Below are 21,775 nucleotides of genomic sequence, written 5' to 3'. Positions count from 1 at the left end.
CAAGTTAAGTGATGAATACATTAATCTTTTGTAATGTGATTATTTGTGTTCAGACTACAGGCACACTCACTTCTGACAAAGCTGGTTAAAAAGAACTTTAGGAGAAAGTGGTCCTTTTTCTGACTCCTTCATGCTGTGAAGAAACAGGAACAAGGCTGAGGTCAGTGGTCCAGGGTTCGCAAGTTCCACCACTAAGGGGTCCTTTAAAAACATAATCAGCTTTATGTCAGGAATATAAAACTTCTAATTTTTTAAAATTATTTTTAAGTAGTGGTACACAGGGATTTCAATATAACATGTTATTTTATGAGTACCTTGATCAATGTCACCCTTCTATCATTCTTCGTCATCTCTCCCAACACGCTCTCATTCCCTCACGTTATCTGGCTCCATTTTCATATACGCACTAAATATGTGCATTAAATATTATGACTACATTCACCCATCCTTCCTCTTTCCATATATTTTAAAACACTGTTAAGAATTTAAGAACTATACTTTCTTTAAATGGTAATAACTAACTGCCCAAAAGAATATTAAGAAACTCTTCCTTTGAGTCTGAGTATCTAAAAAACAAAACTGGATTTAGTGCCTTGTTATTCTCTGCACTTTACTTAATAAAACCAGACTGAGTGAAATTACCAGTCTTTATTGGCTTCTAACTTTCCCTTAATGTGCTGTCCTGCATTTTCCTAAAAGGAAAATTACCAACTTATTTGATATTTGTTCATCTTCACAAATAATCATGTTACATATACCAGTAAAACTCCATGTCATTCTTTTCTTCAAATATTTTAGTAATAAAAGAATGCATGGCCGGGCGCTGGTGGCTCACGCCTGTAATCCTAGCTACTCAGGAGGCTGAGATCTGAGGATCGCGGTTCAAAGCCAGCCCGGGCAGGAGAAACTGTGAGACTCCTATCTCCAATAAACCACCAAAAAACCGGAAGTGGCGCTGTAGCTCAAGTGGTAGAGCGCTCGCCTTGAGCTGAAGAGCTGAAGGACAGCACCCAGGCCCAGAGTTCAAGCCCGACGACCGACAAAAAAAATAAAAAATAAATAAAAGAATGCATGGATAATTATGTGTGAAAAAAATTGGTACTTTTGTGTGTGTGTGGGGGGGGGGTTGTGGGGCTTGAACTCTGGGCCTGGGCGCTGTCCCTCAGTTCTTCAGCTAGAGGTGAGCGCTCTACCACTTGAGCCACAGAGCCACTTCTGGTTTTCTGGTGGTTAATTGGAGATAAGAGTCTCAAGGACTTTCCTGACCAGGCTGGCTGTGAACCATGATCCTCAGATCTCAGCCTCCTGAGTAGCTAGGATTATAAGTGTGAGCCACTGCTGCCCGGCTGCTACTTCCTCTTTTAATGGAGAGAAATATAAAGCCTGGCAAGAGTAGCTAAAATTGTGATAAATTTATCTATTTTTGATTTTTTTCCCTACCAAATTTTGGTTTAGAAACCTTTTCAAACCTTTTCCTTTTGTCTTTCTTCTTCTCTCTTTTCCCTTTCTCTTTTTTTCTTTCCCCTCTCCTTCCCTTCTTCCTCTCTTCCTCCCTCCCTTCCTTTTGTCCCACTACTAGGGCTTGAACTCAGGGCTTCCAATACTTGCTTAGCTGAATTTTTCCCTCGTGGGTAGTCCTCTACCATTTGAGCCACGCCTCCCTTCTGGAGATAAGATTCTGGCAGCAGGAGCTTTAATGGAGAGCCTTAGATCTCTGCTTCCTGAGTAGCTGGGATTGCAGGCAGGAGCCAGTAGTGCCCAATGCCTTTGTCTTCCAAAGCTGCCAGTATACTAGTATGAACAACCTAGATCACCACAATGGGCTAAGTACCTTTTTACAGCTATTTTTAATTGTTATGAAAATGCAGATCATAAACTATATACTGATCATAAATACAGATCATAAACTCTTCTTTTGGAAGAGTTCTATGTACAGACCAAAAACTATACACATACTAGAGAATGTCAGAGAATATATTAGAGAATACATTAAGAGGATTTCCCCTCTCTTCTCCTTTCTTTTTTCTTTCCTTTTCTTTCTTTCTCCCTCCTTTTTTTCCTTTTTTTTCCCCCCAGATGGGTGTCTTGTCTTGCCAACTTCCCTCCTGCTTGCCAGGAATGAGACACACCCCTATGCTGGTTCACCATTTCTAAATAAAACCATAACTACCTGTGTCAATGCTCACCAGTCAGAACACCCCCAGAGCAAATAAAGTCAATCGATTACATGGTGCAGTGAGATAGAACCCATCTTAGTCTCAGTGAGATGGTGTTATACAAGAACCTACATAGGATTTGGATTTTGATCATAACAAGTGTAAAGTCATTCTACAGGATGTCATCAGCATGGTATCATGACATGTAATTAGATATGCCAATGAGAGCATATTCTTCACTTCTCAGGTAGCTATTCACTTCTCATGTTGACCAAGAGAAAGGATATTGAGATTTTTCTAAATGGCAGTAACTCTTTTTGTCTGTGTTGAGATATTATGCAATATACCCTTAGTTTAGCGCAAACTCAGGGAGAGCTAATCTGTGTCCACTTCCCTCTGAGAGGATTTGACCGTGGTCTACCTGGGTGGGATTGAGTAGGAGTGGAAGGCCAGCTCTCAATGTCAATGGTTGGCTCTTGTTTCTTGCTTCTGTTTTCTTTCCCACTAAAACTCCATTACAAGATTAGACTTCAAAGAACTCCAGAGCTAAGATTGTGGCTTAGTGGTAGAGTGCTTGCCTTGCATGCATGAAGCCCTGGGTTTGATTACTCAATACCACATACACAAAAAAAGCCAGAAGTGGTGCTGTGGATCAAGTGGAAGAGTGTTTAGCCTTGAGCAAAAATGCTCAGGGACAGTGCCTAGAGTTCAAATTCAAACCCCAGGACTGACATACATGCATACATACATACACACATCAATCAATCAATCAATCAATCAATAAATAGAAAAACTCCAGATGCTCACTATTTAAGAACAAAAGTGCTGAATTTAAGTAAATGTCACCAGTAACTACAAAATATTAATCCATCCATTTTGCTCAACAAAGCAGAGATGTTTTCATTTTTTCCAGTTTGTTTAAAGGCTGTCTCAATATCTTTGAATTACTGGTTCAATGATATATTTGAACCGTACCATAAAGAAATTTTGGAAACTTTAACTGATTTACTTTAAAAAAGTGCTTTTGAATTATTTTGACAATCTGACATTATGCACACGTTATACATCTCCATACCTGTTTACAATATATTCAGATGTCTCATCCTATCACTGTCCCTCCCCCCTTCCCCAAACAATTTCAACAAGTTTCATGTTGTATTTCTTTTCAATTATTTACTTAAAGCTCTCAAACTACCTTCCCAGTTTACAAATCTGAAAAACAGAGAAGTTTACTTTGGTGATATTAGTAGTTCATCTGAAAACAAGTATTATCCAGAGAGGTCTATTTACTCACCATCTGGGAATCTGGAGAGAGAGCAATTTTCAATTTTGTGCCATCTTCTCTAATCTCATTCATCGTTTCAATAAGTATGTAAGTTTGTGCCAAGTTCTAAACAAAAGTAACATAAAATTCAGATTCGCTTATCTTGTGCCTCTGATCTTAGGAAGCTAATACTCTGACAGAATTTCATCTAGCCTAGCCAAAAAAAAGGCATTTAAAACATTTAAAATTTAATTAATATAAATTAAGTACACAGGCTAAAATCACTACCAGTGATGTTAAAATAGAGGATCTTTCGGAAGCACAGCATGAAGCAAAGGGATATATGTTTGATGATAACCAAAGAAACTAAAAAGAAAACAGGAAAAGATCACTAAAAGAACAAATATCCAGGAATCATCTGGTGGTCCGCATGTATTTCATGTATACCCATATAAATGAGTTAGATTGGGCTGGGAAGGTGGCTCAGTGGTAGAGCGCTTGCCTTGCAAGCCTGAGGCCCTGGGTTCGATTCCTCAGCACCATATAAGCAAAAAGAAAAAAGCCAGAAGTGGCGCTGTGGCTCAAGTGGTAGAGCGCTAGCCTTGAGCTGAAGAGCTGAGGGACAGCACCCAGGCCCAGAGTTCAGGCCCCACAACCGGACCCAAAAAAAAAAAATTAAAAAAAATTTTAAAAAATTAAATTAGTTAGATGATTACTTATCCTTTATAAAGCTTTTTGATGACTTTTACCTGGATGACTGCATTAAAAAAGCAGGTATTCCCTAAATTTGTAATTCCTTTCACTGAGGACACACTGATGGCTTGTCTTCCCTTCTTTATTTCTCCCGTTTCATATTTTTCTTCACAAAGCTTTAAGATTCGAGCAAATGCATCTACAAGTTAAAGAAAATGTCACTGACAAGAGATATGAAATTAAACATCATTTGATAATTTAAATATATTATTTAAAAGTAAATAATATTGTCTCTTCGAATGAGTGTTCCTGAAAGACAAAAATACAATGTAAGCCCAGTGCCAGTGGCTCATGCCTGTAATTCTAGCTACTCAGGAGGCTGGATCTGAGGACCGAAGTTCAAATCCAGCCCAGGCAGGAAAGTCCGTGAGACTCTTATCTCCAATGAACCACTAGAAAAAAGTGGTGCTGTGGCTCAAGAGGTAAAGTGCTCGCCTTGAGCTGAAGAGCTGAGGGACAGCACCCAAGCCCACAGTTCAAGCCCCACAACTGACCAAAAAAAAAAAAAAAAAAAAAGAAACAATGCAAATGTCTTTGGTTATATATTTTATTGCTATTACAGCTAATATAAACTCATTTAAGTATAAAAGAGCTATATGTCACATAATATTCTAGGTAAATTCTAGTTAAATATAAAAGAAAATAATTGAAAAACAAGTAGGAAAGACCTAGCTTCTAAATAGCATTTCCTATTATGATCAGGATTCCTTAAAGAAAAGGCTGATTCTAAGCCTAGAGAAGCAAAGATGAAAAAGCAACTTAGTACTCATTACCTTACGTATATAAATCACCCTCTATAAATCACCTTGTCAATAAAATAAAAAAAAGAGAAAGAAAAAGAAAACTATACCATTTTGTGCTGTATCAGGCAATAATGAAGTGGTGGAAGGAGCTCAAAATACACAAGCACTAATTTGGCCATCACAATAAATAAGGACAGAGTAATAGATTACTCACATAAGGAGATAGAAATGATCAGAGATTTTTTTTATTGTTACTGTAAAGACGGATTTTTTTTTTTTTTGTCGGTCGTGGGGCTTGAACTCTGGGCCTGGGCATTGTCCCTTAGCTCTTCAGCTCAAGGCGAGCGCTCTACCACTTGAGCTACAGCGCCACTTCCAAAGACGGATTTTTTAAATGAAGAAAAAGGGAATGGTAAGAGTTCCTTGTAAGAGAAGGAAAACTAATAAGCAGAAGAAATAATGAGTCAAAATTTTGTTATATTACTCTTTCTTGTGAGCTTTTCTGTTATCAAAGTTAAAAGCTTAAAAATGCCAGGTACCAGCAGCTCACACTTGTAATCCTAGCTACTCAGGAGGCTGAGATCTGATGATCACAGTTCGAAGCCAGCCCAGGTAGGAAAGTCTGTGAAACTGTTATCTCCAAATTAACCACCAAAAAGTCAGAAGTGAAGCTGTTGCTCAAGTGGTAGAGTGACAGCCAGACGAGCAAAAATATTAAGGGACAGTGCCCAGGATTTAAGTTGAAGCCCCAGCACTGACATACATATATACATACATACATACACACATACACACATACATACATACATAGTTCTGGTTTCCAATGGAGCCAGACTAATGTCTTATCTATTCTGTTGCTTCAAAGTGGTCTGACCCAGTACCTGTGGCTTTTACAAGGAGGAAGGGGCCTCCCTCTCCCACCCCACCCCAAGTTGTAAAGTTTGCTTTCAACACAGTGTCTTGTATGTCGCATTGTTACAGTGGGTCAACCTCTATCTTTGTTTCAGCATTTTGTTATGCAAATCTATTTCTTGAAAAAGATTTTTCTTCCAAGTCCTAATAACTTTTTTTTTTTTTTGGTCCGGTCGTGGGGCCTGAACTCTGGGCCTGGGCGCTGTCCCTCAGCTCTTCAGCTCAAGGCTAGTGCTCTACCACTTGAGCCACAGCACCACTTCCGGCTTTTTTCTTTTTTCTTATGTAGTGCTGAGGAATGGAACCCAGGGCCTAGAGCATGCAAGGCAAGCGCTCTACCACTGAGCCATCTTCCCAGGCCCAGTCCTAGTAACTTTTAAGTGATGCTACAGCATCTTTTAATAAGGTGAAATTTCCCTTCTTTCCTGTTGCACACACGTACACACACACATACACGTACACACACACATGTACACACACACGTACACACACACACACACACACGTACACACACACACACACACACACACATACACACACACACACACACACACACACACACACACACACACACACACACACACACACACACACAGGGGCCTGGGCTCTGTTCTTGAGCTTCTTTTTTGCTCAAGGCTAGCTCTACCACTTAAGCCACAGCTCCACTTTTTTTTGGTAATTTATTGGAGATGACTTCCCTGCCCTGCCCAGTCTGGCTTCAAACTGCAATCCTCAGCTCTCAGACTCTTGAGTAGCTAGGATTATAGGCATGTTTCACTAGCACCCAGCTTCCGGTTTGCTTTTTTAAAAAGTATTTATTACTGGTAACTGATGTCCAGACATTAAAGAGTTATATTTAACTCTCAACTCCAGGCTCCTGTCTTGCTAGTTCTTCTCTGCATTAACTTGGGATTCTGACATGGCTCCTGGCTGGGTTTGCAGACAGAACAATTTGCCTCTTAGCCCAACTAGAACCTAGAACAAGGAAGTTTCAGACTCTCATTCTATCTGTTGATAATAGATGTTTTCATAGTGACTTTTAAGAGATTCAAGATAAAAGAGTAATTCAAAGTACTACTCCATCTTTTTTTTTTTTTTTTTATTGCCAGTCCTGGGCCTGGGCCCTGTCCCTGAGGTATTTTTTTGCACAAAGCTAGCACTCTACCACTTGAGTTAAAGCGTCACTTCCAGCTTTTTCTGTGTATGTGGAACCCAGGGCTTCATGCATGCAAGGCAAGCATTCTACCACTGAGCCACATTCCCAGCCAACTCCACCTTTTTAAGCAAAGCAGTTAAGTGATTTTTACATTTACAAAACTTAATTTCAGAAAGGTTAATTAGTATTTCTCAAGACCATAATAAAAGTATAATTACAAATCCACTGTCATTTTGCTACCTACATTCTCATTAATAATTTATTTTGAATGAGAATAATTATAAAAGATCAGATTCTTATAGATTTGAGTATATGAAACCCTGACAAATGACTCAAAACATTCTTGGTAATGTTAAAAGAAAGTTTTAAGAATGTAAAAAAAATAATGTGGAAAAAGTTTTAGCTTTTAATCTGAAAAATGAACAGTTGCAAGAAAAAAGTTACAGAATATAACTGTATGTAAGTATAAACATTCACTTATAAAAATAGTCTCAGAAATAAATTATCTTTTAATCTTAAAAAAACATTAAAAAATCATAGCATACAATAATTTATATATGTATGTACCATGTTTACCCATTAGTTTTTTAAAACATCTGGGATAACATCCCAAAGTAAACAATGTTCATAAGACCATCTGGACAAAACTGCAGGCAAAAAAAAAAAAAGCATAAACATATGGAAAAACAGATTTTCTCCTTCCCTTCAGCAGAAAGGGATGACAAATGTCAAACCTAGATATGTCCACGCTTCAGTGTACGATGCTTTTCAGCACCACCTGGCTCTCCATGCACAGCCACCAAATATGGACAGCACTGCCAGAAAGAACATGTCCACAGGGCAATGGCAATAAAAACTGTTTATTTCATGGTTAAATTGCCACTTCACACACGTGGCAAGGCTCTGTGTTGACTTTTATATGTCAGTCTGTGAGAAAATATCAACATCAACCATGTTATTAGGCGTGAGGATCAAATAGATCAGATCATTAATTTAACTGGAAAACAGAGTAACATTTTAGTTTTGCATTTTAAAAGTACAAGTTTTCTAATATGTAACAAGTTAAATTGATTAATCAAATGTTTATGGGGTGTCAGACAATATATGAAGCACAATAGTAATTTATACTAAATTGCTTAGCCTATGACTAGAACATAAGAATATTATATGAACAGCACTATTGTGTTAGGCCTTAAACTTATAGCATTAAACATTATTTCAGTAAATCCTTTGTAAACTAAGTATACATGTTGTCTATTGGTTTAGTATTGCTGCTCAACTGCGTATGGCAGCATATGCTTAATCAGCACCAGGGAGACTGACATGAGCTTGGTCCAGCCTGAGCTATGGAGAAGAATTTTGCTTCAAAAGAACAAACCAGGATGTGAAGGGTAAACAAAGGAGGAGGCTGCAATGCTTGGTAAGAAATGTACGCATTATCCTGCCCACGTAATTGTAACTCCTCTGTACAGTATGTTCACAAATAAAATTAAATTAAATTAAAAAAAAAAGAACAAACCAAAAGACAGAAAGAAAGAAAAGAAAAAATATGGGCTGAATATCTAGTTCAAAACAGAGGTATCAGACTAGCATTTCAATTATTTGACAAATATAGGTATGTGTGTTTTAGTAGGACACAATTTATAACTTCTAAGAATGATTGTCATTTCCTTTATAGAGATGACAAAGCTTTCTCAGTTTGGAAGTGTAGATGTTTTAAAAACAACTCTCTTCTTCTTTCCAAACAGAAAATCTAATAGTCTAAAAACTAGACCCCAAGATGTTTTGCAATATAGTATAACTAAAAAGACAAAGCCACAACAACAAAAACAAACTGTGAAATTGTGATTGTCAATTGCTTTGTTCATTTTAAGTTTATTTGCATTTACTTTTTTAAAAAGTACTACTTATATTTGAAAGCATTTTATTAAAAAGGATTTAATATATTCTACTGACATTGTCATCAGAAAGTCCCTTACACAGTACAATACAAGCTTAAAAGACAAAGAACATTGAGAGGAAACAGGTAGTGTAGCGAACATTTTTGTTTTATTTTTCATTTCTAGTTCTAGGTACAGAATACAGGGCCTATGCAATCACTCATTTTACTACTGTGCTACACCTCCAGCATTCTAATATTTTTATTTTTATTTATTTTTTCAGTCATGGAGCTTGAACTCTAGGCCTGGGCACTGTCCCTCAGCTCTTCAGCTCAAGGCTAGCGCTCTACCACTTGAGCCACAGCATCACTTGCTGTTTTCTGGTGGTTTATTAGAGATAAAGAGTCTCATGGACTTTCCTGCCCTGGCTGGCTTTTAACCTCGATCCTCAGATCTCAGCCTCCTGAGTAGCGAGGATTACAAGCATGTGTGCCACCAGTGCCCAGCCTAATAGTTTTATTTTTTACTACCTAAATTTCTTAAGTATCTTTTATGGATCTGTAGTTGACTTTGAAGGCTGTAAGCCTACAGGGTCTGAGTACACAGAGTTGCTGGTTGAGTAAACCTCATAGGCATTTTTTTTCCTTCCTTCCTTTCTTTTTTTTTTTTTTTTTTTTGGTCCGGTTGTGGGGCCTGAACTCTGGGCCTGAGCACTGTCCCTCAGCTCGTCAGCTCAAGGCTAGTGCTGTACCACTTGAGCCACAGCGCCACTTCCGGCTTTTTTCTTTTCGCTTATGTGGTGCTGAGGAATCGAACCCAGGGCCTCAGGCATGCAAGGCAAGCGCTCTACCACTGAGCCAACTTCCCAGCCCCCTTCCTTTCTTTCTTGATGCTGGTACTAAACTTTTTTTTTTCCCCTCAAGGTACAACTCCACTTCTGGCTTTTTGCTGGTTAATTGGAGATAAGTCTCATGGACTTTCTTGCCCAGGATGATTTCAAACCAAGATTTTGAGATCTCAGCTTTTTTTTGTCAGTCTTGGGGCTTGAACTCTGGGCCTGGGTGCTGTCCCTCAGATCTTCAGCTCAAGGCTAATGCTCTACCACTGGAGCCACAGCACCACTTCCGCCTTTTTCTGTTTATGTGGTGCTGAGGAATCGAACCCAGGGCTCATGCATGCAAGGCAAGCACTCTACCACTGAGACACCTTCCTAGTCCAGATCTCAGCCTCTTGCATAGCTAGAGTTACAGGCACAAACCAAGCCCTCCTAGATCTTGTACAGACCTCTGATGATACAGGACAGAAAACTGGCTGAAGAGCCAGAAAAAAGTAAACAATAAAAACACACCAAACCAACACACAAATTCAAAAATTTCTACCATAGTAATGATTTCAATACTCAAATATTAGACAATTGACTCTTTCATAAGACAAGTTAAAAGATACTAAATGATAAATGTACAAATAAAACCACTGACCCTGGAATGTAGTTTAGTGATGGAGCATTTGCCTAGCATTCTTAAGACCCTAAGTTAGATTATAAGTACCACCAAAGAAAACAAAAACAAAACAAATTTTTTTTTTGGGGGGGGGGCTGGATCATGGGGCCTGAACTCTGGGCCTGGGTGCTGTCCCTCAGCTCTTCAGCTCAAGGCTAGCACTCTACCACTTGAGCCACAGCACCACTTCAGGCTTTTTTTCTTTTTGCTTATGTGGTGCTGAGGAATCGAACCCAGGGCCTCATGCATGCAAGGTAAGTGCTCTACCACTGAGCCCCCTTCCCAGCCCTAAACAAAGCAAATTTTAAAAAAAACACATAGTTGGGCATCCGTGGCTCATGCCTGTAATCTTATGTACTCAAAAAGGCTGAAATCTGAGAACTATGGGTTGAAACCAGCCAGGACAGGTAAGTTTGTGAGACTTATCTGCAATTAGCCAGTTAAAGACAAAAAAGGCCAGGGCTGGGAATGTGGCTTAATGGTAGAGTGCTTGCCTACCATGCATGAAGCCCTGGGTTCGATTCCTCAGTACCACATAAACAGAAAATGCCAGAAGTGGAGCTGTGGCTCAAGTGGTAGAGCACTAGCTTTGAGTACAGAGAGGCCCAGGGACAGAACCCAAGCCCTGAGTTCAAGCCCCAGAACTGGCATTTAAAATGTGTGTGTGTGTGTGTGTGTGTGTGTGTGTGTGTGTGTGTGTGTGTGTGTGTGTGTGTGTGTGTGTGTGTGTGTGTGTGTGTGTGTGTGTGTGTGTGTGTGTGTGTGTGTGTGTGTGTGTGTGTGTGTGTGTATGTTGCTAGACATATATTCATAAGTGACTATCTTTTTAATCAGGTAACTATCTTTATAATCTTAGCAAATGTTTTCAAGAAATGTAAATTCAGGATTCCTGGATTTGCATTTCTGCAGGTTAAGTTGCATTTCAAATATCAAATACCTTTTTTCCAACCCCTGGTATATACAGAAATAAGTTTTTAGTGCTCAATTTTGGAAACACAAATTTCTGAGCAGGACATTACTTTATAGCAGAACAAACTTACTTTAAAAAAAAGAAACTATCAAATAACATTCAAATTGCTACTATGAACGGTCATAATATATTTAATCTCAAATATCCACTATACAATTTACTGCTTTAGTTTCAAATGAAGGTTCAGAAAACTTAGACCTTCTACAACCAAAAGAACTGGGTGGGGTTCAGAATGTAGCTTAATGGTACATGCTTGATGCCTTGGGTTTAATTCCTTGGGACCACATACAAAATAAATAAACCAAAAGAACCAACATAATTCATGACATTTGTATACCAGAATTTATAATTTTTAACAGAATATGCTTAATTATTTTGAGTCTTGTTTAAAATGGTTTACCACCAGCATTAAAAATGAGTCAAATTTACTTGTCTAGAGAAGAATGTGGGACTGTCAATTATCTGTCTAGTTAACAGAAAGCAAAGCAATCAAAAACAGTATTTTAACAGAATTTTATCAGAATTTCTGTATTCTGTAAGTACTTGTAGAATAGACCGATGAAGTAACATTATCTCATGAGCCTTTTAGGAAACACAGATCACTTTTTAACAATAAACTTTTTTTTTTTTTTAGGTTGTAGATTCACAGCAAAATTGAGCCATTTGCCTCTGTCCCACAAGTGGCTAGCTTTCCCCATGACCAACATCCCCACTAGAATGGTTCTTCTGTTATAAATGATGAACCCACACTGACACATTGTTATTACCCAAAGTCCAGAGTTTGCATTAGGCCCACTCTTGTGGTGGAGTTTATGGATCTGGACAAATGCATAATGACACACATCCATCCCTGTGTCATCAGAGTCATTTCACTGCCCTAAAAATTCTCTCTTCTGCTTTGCCTATTCATTATCCTCCCTATTTTCCCAGCCGACACCCCAAACCCCACCGACCGATCTTTTTATCATGTGCAGCTTTTAGGTCTATTTTGATAACACTTATTTTTGATTGAGTTTCATAAAAATGTTTATTTGACCTTTTTCAATCTTGTGTTATAGAGGACCTTTTCATTATGTATATAAAGTAGAGAGAGGGGTTTGGTTTGGTTTTTTGTTTTTTCAGCAAATCTGAACATCAGATGTGAAATCTACACAGCTGTAAGCATTCTTCTGGGAACCTGCACTAGGGTTCATCTCAACTGCTTAATGCAATTACCTAACCCAGTCATGTAGTAATAATGTAATTTGCCCATTTCTACAGCTGAAAAGAAGTTTAATCTTGAAAAGGAAAATCTTGCTTCCCCATAACTTCCCTACCTTGAAACTGCATCATAATTAGCTTACCTGTTTATTCTCCAAATCAAACTGCCAGTTAACCATTCTCCTTAGAAATATGTATTTAGTCATATGACATTAGTGTAATGAATAAGCAGATGTGTGTGTGTGTGTGTGTGTGTGTGTGTGTTTGAGTGTGTGTGCATTCCTGTTTTCATATTATAAGTAACCTATCTAAAATACAAAACTGCCTTCAGGAAACACTCTAAATTAACACTGCTTTAACTAATGCTCCTACTTATCTACTAAGTTTCACTTCTCATCATCCCCAGCACCACAAAACTCCTTTCTGCTCTGTACAATTCCCTAGAACTATTTAAAAGCTATTTCCTCTGCCTGGAACATACCTTTTCCCTTTTGGTCTAGATGGTTTACAAAGCTTCTTTTCCAAACAAATTTTTCCAAACAAAATTTCCTTGCTGTTAGTCTATATTAGATACTATTCCAGAATGTTCATATTAGTCTACTGCACGTGCTTCATTATGGCACTATTTAAACAAGCAATAACAAATTATGATTTCTCTATATCCTTTACAACAACATTTTATATTCCTTCTGAATTACCATGTACCAACATTTTTACATGTCTTCAGTTACTATTTTAAAAAAACTGCAAAATCAGATACAGAATTCTTACAAATGTTAATATCAACTTCCTTCCTTCCTTCTTTCCTCCCCCCACCCCCATTTTGTGTGTGTGTGTGTGCGTGCGTGCGTGCGTTCGTGTGTGTGTGTATGTGTGTGTGTTCCACTGTAGGGCTAGAACTCAGGGCCTGGAAACTGACCCTGATATTTTTGCTCAAGGCCACTTTGAGCCACAGCAGCACTTCTGGTTTTCTGGTGGTTAACTGGAGATAAGGTCTCATGGACTTTCCTGCCCAGGATGGCTTTGAACCACAATCCTCAGATTTCAGCCTCTGGACAAGCTAGAATTACAGACTTGAGCTACCAGTGCTTGGCTTAATGTCAATTTTCGTCTATGATTTGCCAAGAATGTTCTAAAAATACCCTGAAGCTTCATACTTGAGTATAGCAGATTACTAATCTAAAACACTTAAAAATGCCTTGAGATCTTACTTTAAATCAAACTTGCCTGTTAAATCCTGTAGCTCGGCCGACAAGGAGAAACACATTTTCCTCTGGAACTTCTGGCCACCAAGAACTCAGAACTCTGCTATTCTGGAGACTCTGCTCACTCTCAAACTACTTCAAAAGCCCATGTGCCAAGAATTCTGAAGGCTTCTGTTCTGAAGGCTTCCACAAAGTCAATCAAGGTATACTCAGTGCCTACCACCACCTGAAGTGATTTCTTCTCTCCTCTCCACCTGCCCCAAATTTGGTTCTCTGAGAGTCAGCCTGAAAGCCAGCTCCATGATTTCTTTCCTTTTCAAATGATCATTACATGCACCATATCAATTAAAACAGAAATCTTGCTCTGCTTGTATTCTCATTACGTTTTTATATCACATCTTTCAGCTCTCTTGAGGTTGAAAACTTGGTCTCGGGGGTTGAAAACTTGGTCTCCAGCTGGTGGCATTATTTGGGAAGACACTAGGTGTGGCCTAGTAAAGAAAGTAGATCACTAAGAGTGTGACTTTGAGGTGGTACCTTACCTTAGCCCCTTGGTGACTTGCTTTCTCTACTTCTTGGCCATCAGAAGGAGTACAACCTTGCTCTAGCACATGTTTGCTGCCATGATGTGTCCTGCCTCACCAGAAGGATATCCTGCCGACTGAAACCTCAGAAACTGTGAGCCGAAATAAATCTCTCTTTTTGAGTTGTTTCTATCAGGTTTATCACACTGATTTAAAAAAAAAAAAAGACTCCCTTGCTTACTGTCATAAATATTCCAGAAATTTGTAAAATTGAATCAAAATCAGACTAGCTTTGTCCTTGAACTCAGGTTTTAAAAAAATGCAGAAAAAGCCAAGTGTCAGTGGCTGTAATCATAGATACTTAGGAAACTGAGATCTGAGGATCCAAGTCCAAAGACAGCCTGGGCAGGAAAGTCCACGAGACTCTTATCTCCAATTACCTACTATAAAGCCAGAAATGGAGCTGTAGTTCAAGTGGTACAGTGTCAGCTTTGAGCAAAAAGCTAAGGCAACAATGCTTGATAAGAAATGTACTCATTATCTTGTCCATGTAATTGTAACGTCTCTGTAGTATTTTCACTATTAAAAAAAAAGAGGAGGGAAGCTAAGGCATTGTACACAGGCCCTGAGTTCAAGCCCCAGTACCAACGCACACACACACACACAGACACACACACACACACATACACACACACACACACACACACACACACACAGAAAACAATTTCTATAATTGTAGTTTCATCAATATTTATATTATATGTCTAATATTATGGCAAACAAAACAAATGCAATGTACATGCCCTTCTCAGGAGACAGCCAACTTCATTTGCTGACATATTAAATATCTTTCATCACCACATTTTCCTGCTTTTTTGTTTTGTTTTTTGCTGGTCTGAGACTTGAACTCTGGGCCTGGGCTCTGCCTCTAAAGCTTCTTTTGCTCAAGATTAGTGCTCTACCATGGTGCCACTTCCGGCTTTTTCTGAGTAGTTTATTGGAAGTAAGAGCCTCATGGACTTTACTCCTCAGACTGCTTCCAACAGCGATCCTCAGATGCCAGCCTAGGATTACAGACGTGAGTCACCAGCGCCTGGCTTTCCTGCTTCTTTATGAGAACAGAAGTGGAACCATGGCTAGCATCCCTGCCACAAAGTAAGAATTCAACAAATGGCCGTTGAATAAGTAAATGAATAAGTAATAAAAATTAGTCACTCTCTTGCTGTCCCCGAGGCTGGGCTTACTGCCTCCTTCTCCAACCTCTTCATTACTCTTTCATTAGTGATACACAGCTAAGAAAGACACCTATGATAGAAAATAATTGGCAGCTATGTTTTTTTTTTGTCTTGGTACTTGTACTCTTAAATAACTTTTCAGTTTCTGTTGTCTAATTGTTTGTTTTTGTGTGTGTGTACTGGTAATCTGGCTTGAACTCAGGGCCTGGAACTTTCATTTGACTTTTTCACTCAAGGCTAGTGCTCTACCTCTTGAGCACTTCCACTTCCAGCTTTTTGCTAGTTAACTAGAGATATAGAGTCTCTTAGATATGTCTGCCTGGGCTGACTTCAAATTATGATCTTTAGATATTAATGAAATGATTAGCTACAAGTGCCTAGCTTGTTGCCACTTTCTACCTGGGGTAGAGAACCTTTTCTCTGCCAAGGGCCACTTATTTATAATATCATTTTAAATTATCAGTGTAAGCCAGGTGCTAGAGGCTCATGCCTATGATCCTAGCTATTAAGGACACTGAGATCTGAGGGCCTCAGTTCAAAGCCAGCCAGGGCAGAAAAATCTGAGACTCTTTTCTCAGTTAACTACCAAAAAGCCAGAACTGGAGCTGTAGTTCAAATGTAGTAGAGTGGGGTTGAGAATGGAGCTTAGTGGTAGAGTGCTTGCTTAGCATGTATGAACACAAAACCTAGCCTTGAACACAAAACCTCAGGGACAACACCCAGGTGCTGAGTTCAAGCCTTAGGGTGATGCATGTGTATGCACATGCGCATAAGCACACACATGCAATTATAAAGGCAGACAGCTGTGGGCAGCTTACAAGAAGCATATGTGTTTGTCCCACTGAGTACCAAATGATTTTGAGGTTTCAGATGGCCCACCACTGTCTAAATAGTTTAATTCTACTTCAAAAGCACCTCGAACTTACTTTGTACATTTAGTGTCCCTTGCTTAGATATTCAATGTCCTGAAATTTGTACTTAATTCCTCTCACTCTCCTTTACCTTCTTTCCACCAAGATTGTACTAGCCTCTCACCTGCCCCACCACAATAACCTCCTATAAGTGCCCATCCCTTCCCCTACTGGGGGTTGAGCTCAGGACCTCACCACTGCTAGGGAAGTACTTTACCACTTGAGTTATACACCCAGTATTACTTTAACCTTCTTAATGACTCCTACTCTTAATCCCGCCCTCCCATGTCATCTTTTTTTTCCCCAAAACTGAAGTGACTGTGATTCTCCCTTGCTTACAACATATTTAATAACTTCCCTTACAATTCCAATCAAATACACATTATTTACCATGGAATTCCTTATGGCCCACCAGACTCATCCTTCTCTCTTCTAACAAACCACACTTCAGCTACACTGCCTTTGCTGTCTTTCCTTTGCACACACCAGACCTTAAGTATTTTCTTATAATTTTTTCTGACTATAAACCCCAAGACAGCAAGAAAAATCTATTTTTATTTCTCTACTACAGACTGAGTATAATGCCTAGCACTTTCTATATTTGGATGAAGAAACTGGTACCCTATATACTTTTTTTTTTGTCAGTCAGGAGGCCTGAACTCTGGGCCTGGGCACTGTCTCTCAGCTCAGTTCAAGGCTAGCACTATACTACTTGAGCCACAACACCACTTCCAGCTTGTTCTGCTTATGTGGTGCTGAGGAATTGAACCCAGGGCCTCATGCATGCAAGGCAAGCACTCTACCACTGAGCCACCTTCCCAGCCCCACCCTATATACTTTGAATTTATATTAATATATACCATATATTTCTCATATTAGGTAACAGTCTATACATATCAACATACAATATTCTTTTTTTTTTAAGTCCAAGACCAGGACTCAAACTTGATACTTGATGTTTTTGTTCACTGGCTGGCACTCTACCAACTGAGCCATACCTCCAATCCCTCAACATGGAATATATAATGCATTATTGTCATATTATAAAGGTTTGGGCTGGCTTTTGATCCAGTGTCCTGATAAGTAGACTCTAAATTTTTGCAGTTTCCAGAGAATCAGGAAGGTTTGTCATTCATATGGATCTTTTCATAGTGGGTTTATCATTCATAGTGTCATTCATAATGGTAATATGGAAGATCACTAGACAGGTTCTACTAAGGAGCTGACTCAGATCAGACATGGTAGCTCATACCTACAATCTCAGCTACTTGGGAGGTTTGGGATTTAAGATCAGTAGTTGTCAGTTAGATGCCAGCCCTTAAGCCCTGCAAACCTTATCCAAAAAATAACTAAAGCAAAATAGGGGTAGGGTTGTTGCTCACGTGGCAGAGAGTCATTAACTAGTACATTAGTACACATGAAGACCTGAGTTGAAATACACATGGGGGTGGGGGGAGATAGAGATACAACTCAGGACAGGGGCTGCCCATGCTGGGAAGATAAACTAGATGGTCAGGGTAACAGAAATCAAAGCAGCCAATGATTCAATCCATCAAGCCCACTAATGAAACCTGAGTAAAAGTTTGGAACACTAAGAGCTTCCCTGCACAGACTGCTACACACCCCTGTGGGTATGGGTATGAGGACAGGTATGGGTGTAAGGATGAGAGGTGGTAGCCTCACTCCCTGTGGAGTGGATCCAGAAGTCTCATACCTGGCAGATCTTGCCCCGTATCTCTCTTGGTGTATTCTGAAGTATATTCTTCTGTGTTATCAGAAAACTCTAATTGTGAAGTATATATCTTGCCCGAATTCCTAAATTATTCTAGCAAATTAGCAAATCTGAAGAGAGTAGGAATGGCCCAAATTTGTAGCCAGCGGCCTAGACATGCTTTGAACTTTTGGGTGGTGCCTGATGTGAGAGCATTCTTGTGGGCAACTTGAGCCTTTAGCAGGGCAGTCTGGCTACGTCTAGGAGTTAGAATCTGAACTATGATTATGTAACAAACAGCAACAGATACTAGCAACAGAAATGTGTCACAAGCTGAATGCAAGTGTTTTTACACACATTATTTCTAAATATTTTCAAAATATTATTTCTAAGCCTCACAATACGATCACATAATAATCAAAATGTCCCACAGCCAATAAGTAAGAAAACCTAAGTACAAATTCAGGACTGTCTGGTTTAAAAGCCCATGACACAGTCACTCAATACTTCTACTTCTCCTATTGTTAGGTAAACATCTCACAAAGCAATATTATGAGACTGCTAGCTAAGGCTTTATGATATTACATCCTCATTCAAATTATAGACTGCAATATCACAGTGAAATCTAGGGTACTCCACAAATTTGTTTTATACAAAGTATGAAATATCATATTTTAATATGAATTCTTTTAACTGCTTCACTTACTTGTTTGTGTTTTAGAAAAATGTTTCTGGAGAAAATCAACAATCTGAGCCAAAACCTTCTTATTACAATGTGTTGATAATTTTTCATCACATTCGTAACACCTGAAAAAATATAAATATAAATTTTAAGCAAATATTATGAATATACTTCCAGTAAATTTGCATATCAGGGAACGAAGTTGATATACAAACACTTTTTGCCTCTCTTCTTTTGGCACATTTTGAAATGTACTCTTTTGTCTTATAAGAAAATTGGCAGGGAACACAATGTGGAAGGCATTAGCTAAACCCAGAGAAATAAGCTAGAAGAGTTCATACAAAGCCTTCTACTTTAAATGAAAGGTTCTGCAGTTTACCTTGAATGAAATGGAATGCCATGAGGGGTTTTTAAGCAGGGCAGGAATATGGCCCAATTTATATTTTAAAAACATCACTCTGACTATGTGATAAACTAGATTGGAGGACATCAGGAATAGAAGCAGAGCAGTACAGCGGCATGAATCTGGAGCAAAGGAGACATACTGAATTATCTATGTCCAGGCAGTAACAGCTTTACATTCAATACGAAATATGAGGGAGACCAAAGAGTCAAAATAACTGCCACGAGAAGAGAGTAGTAGGGTAGCACATATTAGTGATTTGAAGTATGGACTAATTGTTTCCCAGGGGACAGTAACCCAATACTCAGACATGTTTTGTTTACTTCCTGGCTGTTTCTGGCAGTAGAGGCCAGAGAAGCTGCTAACTGTCCTATAAAGTCAATGGTGCTAAGATGAAGAAACCTTGGTGAATATAAAACAAGACTCGCTGTTAGTTGATGTTTAAATTAACTGGTAATAGGGATACAGGAACACATTATTGTTATTGTTATTATTGTTATTGTCAGTCGTGGGGCTTGAACTCTGGGCTTGGGCACTGTCCCTCAGCTCTTCAGCTCAAGGCTAGTGTTCTAACACTTGAGCTACAGCACCACTTCCGGCCTTTTCTGTTTATATGGTGCTAAGGAATTGAACCCGGGCCTCGTGCATATAAAACAAACACTCTACCACTGAGCCACTTTCCAGCCCCACATTATACTATTTTGTCTACTTCTGTTAGAAGGCTAGCAATTAAAATGAGATAAAGAAAGACAGAAAGACAGAAAGACAGAAAGACAGAAAGACAGAAAGACAGAAAGACAGAAAGAAAGAAAGAAAGAAAGAAAGAAAGAAAGAAAGAAAGGCCAAAATATCTGTAGGCTTATAGCTTGATTATTCAGAAATAGACAAAGACAAAGCTTTTTTATCTTGTTTGGAGCTTATCTGTAGACAGTTAGGTAAAGTATTTTTATAAGTACACTTCTTTTTAGAATACTACTTGTAATTAAGTTTTATTTGTGGTTTTAGTATTAAGATGTATCTTTTCTATATTACCCTTACTTCCTTTATCATCATGGGATCTAATGGTCATATAAGAATATTTATTTGGCCAGGCATTGGTGGCTCATGCCTATAATTGTAGCTACTCAGGAGGCTGAGGATCGCAGTTCAAAAACAGGCAGGCAGGAAAATCTATGAGACTCTTCTCTCCAATTAACTACTAGAAAACCAGGAGTGCTCGCCTTGAGCAGAAGAGCTGTCTCATGTGGTCAGTCTTCCTAACTGTAACTACTAGTGATCCTGAGATTATTAATGGCTATAAAGTAGACTTGGATTCATTTTCAAAATGGCATTCAAAATGCATTTAAATACTTAACCTGCTCAATTCAATCTCCCTCTGCTTTGGAGATGTGATACAGAAAACATTACCAAAAACATTTTTTCTCAACAGACCAAGTTGGAATTCAAACAATTTAGTTGCAATTGTCAGGCTTTCACCATATTAGATGTTCAATATTTAACTCACTTGACTTGTGACAAAAATAGTAAGAATATAAAATAATTGTTGATTTATAAAATACTGAGATGTCAAGAAATGTTTGCTAATATAGTTGATTTGCTACATAATCCACTGTTTTAACTTTTATATAACAAAAAGAGCAAGTAAATAAAAATCAGGATCATTGCAGAGAATTTAGAGTTAAAAAAAAGACAGTTCAAAATACAATGTGGTGGATGCCTACTCAAAACAAAAAATTTAAATTGAGTTTTTGGTATACAACAGGCACTATACAAAGTGGTTACATGATCTAATTATTTTAAGTATATCTTCATAGAGTATATGTTCTTTCTACAGAAGGGATCATAAATCAATACTTTAATAGAAATATAGGGAAAATGAGTCTTCAGCAGACCTTTGAGTACTTAGAAAAATTCATCAACAGGTTAACTTTAAGTTTAAAGCATGACTGAACTCTGTTTAGGTTTCAGCATGACCAACAGGAAGAAATACAGTAGCCCTGATTGAATAGGTATGGTTTAAGAGAGGACTGGTAGCAGCTATGGATGTACTAAATACTCCTGTGTGACTCTGACATGAAGTCAGACATAAGAACCAATGCTCAAAGCAGTCTTGCAACCACTGTAAGTACCTCTTTATTGCCCCAATTAAATAACCAAATCTGTGATTCACCTTCCTTTTTATACAGTTCAGGTCTCTCTACTTTAAACTGGCTTTCCATTGAACCTAAATTAATGAAGTTGTTTTTTTTTTTTTTTTGGTCGGCCATGGGGCTTGAACTCTGGGCCTGGGCGCTGTCCTTCAGCTCTTCAGCTCAAGGTGAGCACTCTACCACTTGAGCTACAGCGTCACTTCCGGTTTTCTGGTGGTTTATTGGAGATAGGAGTCTCACGGTCTTTCCTGCCCGGGCTGGCTTTGAACCGCGATCCTCAGATCTCAACCTCCTGAGTAGCTAGGATTACAGGCGTGAGCCACCAGCGCCCGGCATTAATGAAGTTTTGTACTGAAATTGTTTCTTATATTGTTGTTGTTTCACAATCAGGAAGAAAAAAAATTTGCACAGCAGTTAAATT

The 21,775-nt window shown here is 38.6% G+C and overlaps 1 protein-coding gene and 1 long non-coding RNA gene across 4 annotated transcripts in view; one reads left to right on the top strand and one right to left on the bottom strand.

Moving 5' to 3' along the window:
- Positions 1-21,775, bottom strand: part of Usp45 (ubiquitin specific peptidase 45) — a 64,661-nt gene that overhangs the window by 33,281 nt on the left and 9,605 nt on the right. For all 3 annotated transcript variants that reach the window (XM_070010761.1, XM_070010762.1, XM_070010763.1), the window contains exons 5-8: positions 18,826-18,926; positions 4,170-4,312; positions 3,451-3,546; positions 71-201 (exon numbers count right to left, since the gene is read on the bottom strand). In XM_070010761.1, coding sequence (XP_069866862.1) covers positions 71-201; positions 3,451-3,546; positions 4,170-4,312; positions 18,826-18,926 — 471 coding nt within the window. The remainder of the gene's footprint in view (positions 1-70; positions 202-3,450; positions 3,547-4,169; positions 4,313-18,825; positions 18,927-21,775) is intronic.
- LOC138819321 (uncharacterized) lies at positions 74-21,318 on the top strand. The gene is made up of 5 exons (XR_011369398.1): positions 74-160; positions 8,251-8,404; positions 13,777-13,941; positions 14,325-14,416; positions 21,166-21,318. It is a non-coding gene; the product is annotated as an uncharacterized lncRNA (long non-coding RNA).

The sequence above is a fragment of the Dipodomys merriami genome, unplaced genomic scaffold (genome assembly GCF_024711535.1).
Source record: "Dipodomys merriami isolate MVZ:Mamm:240054 unplaced genomic scaffold, mDipMer1.0.p SCAF_8, whole genome shotgun sequence".
NCBI classification, from domain to species: Eukaryota; Metazoa; Chordata; class Mammalia; order Rodentia; family Heteromyidae; genus Dipodomys; species Dipodomys merriami.
This window is presented reverse-complemented; position numbering and strand designations above follow the sequence as displayed.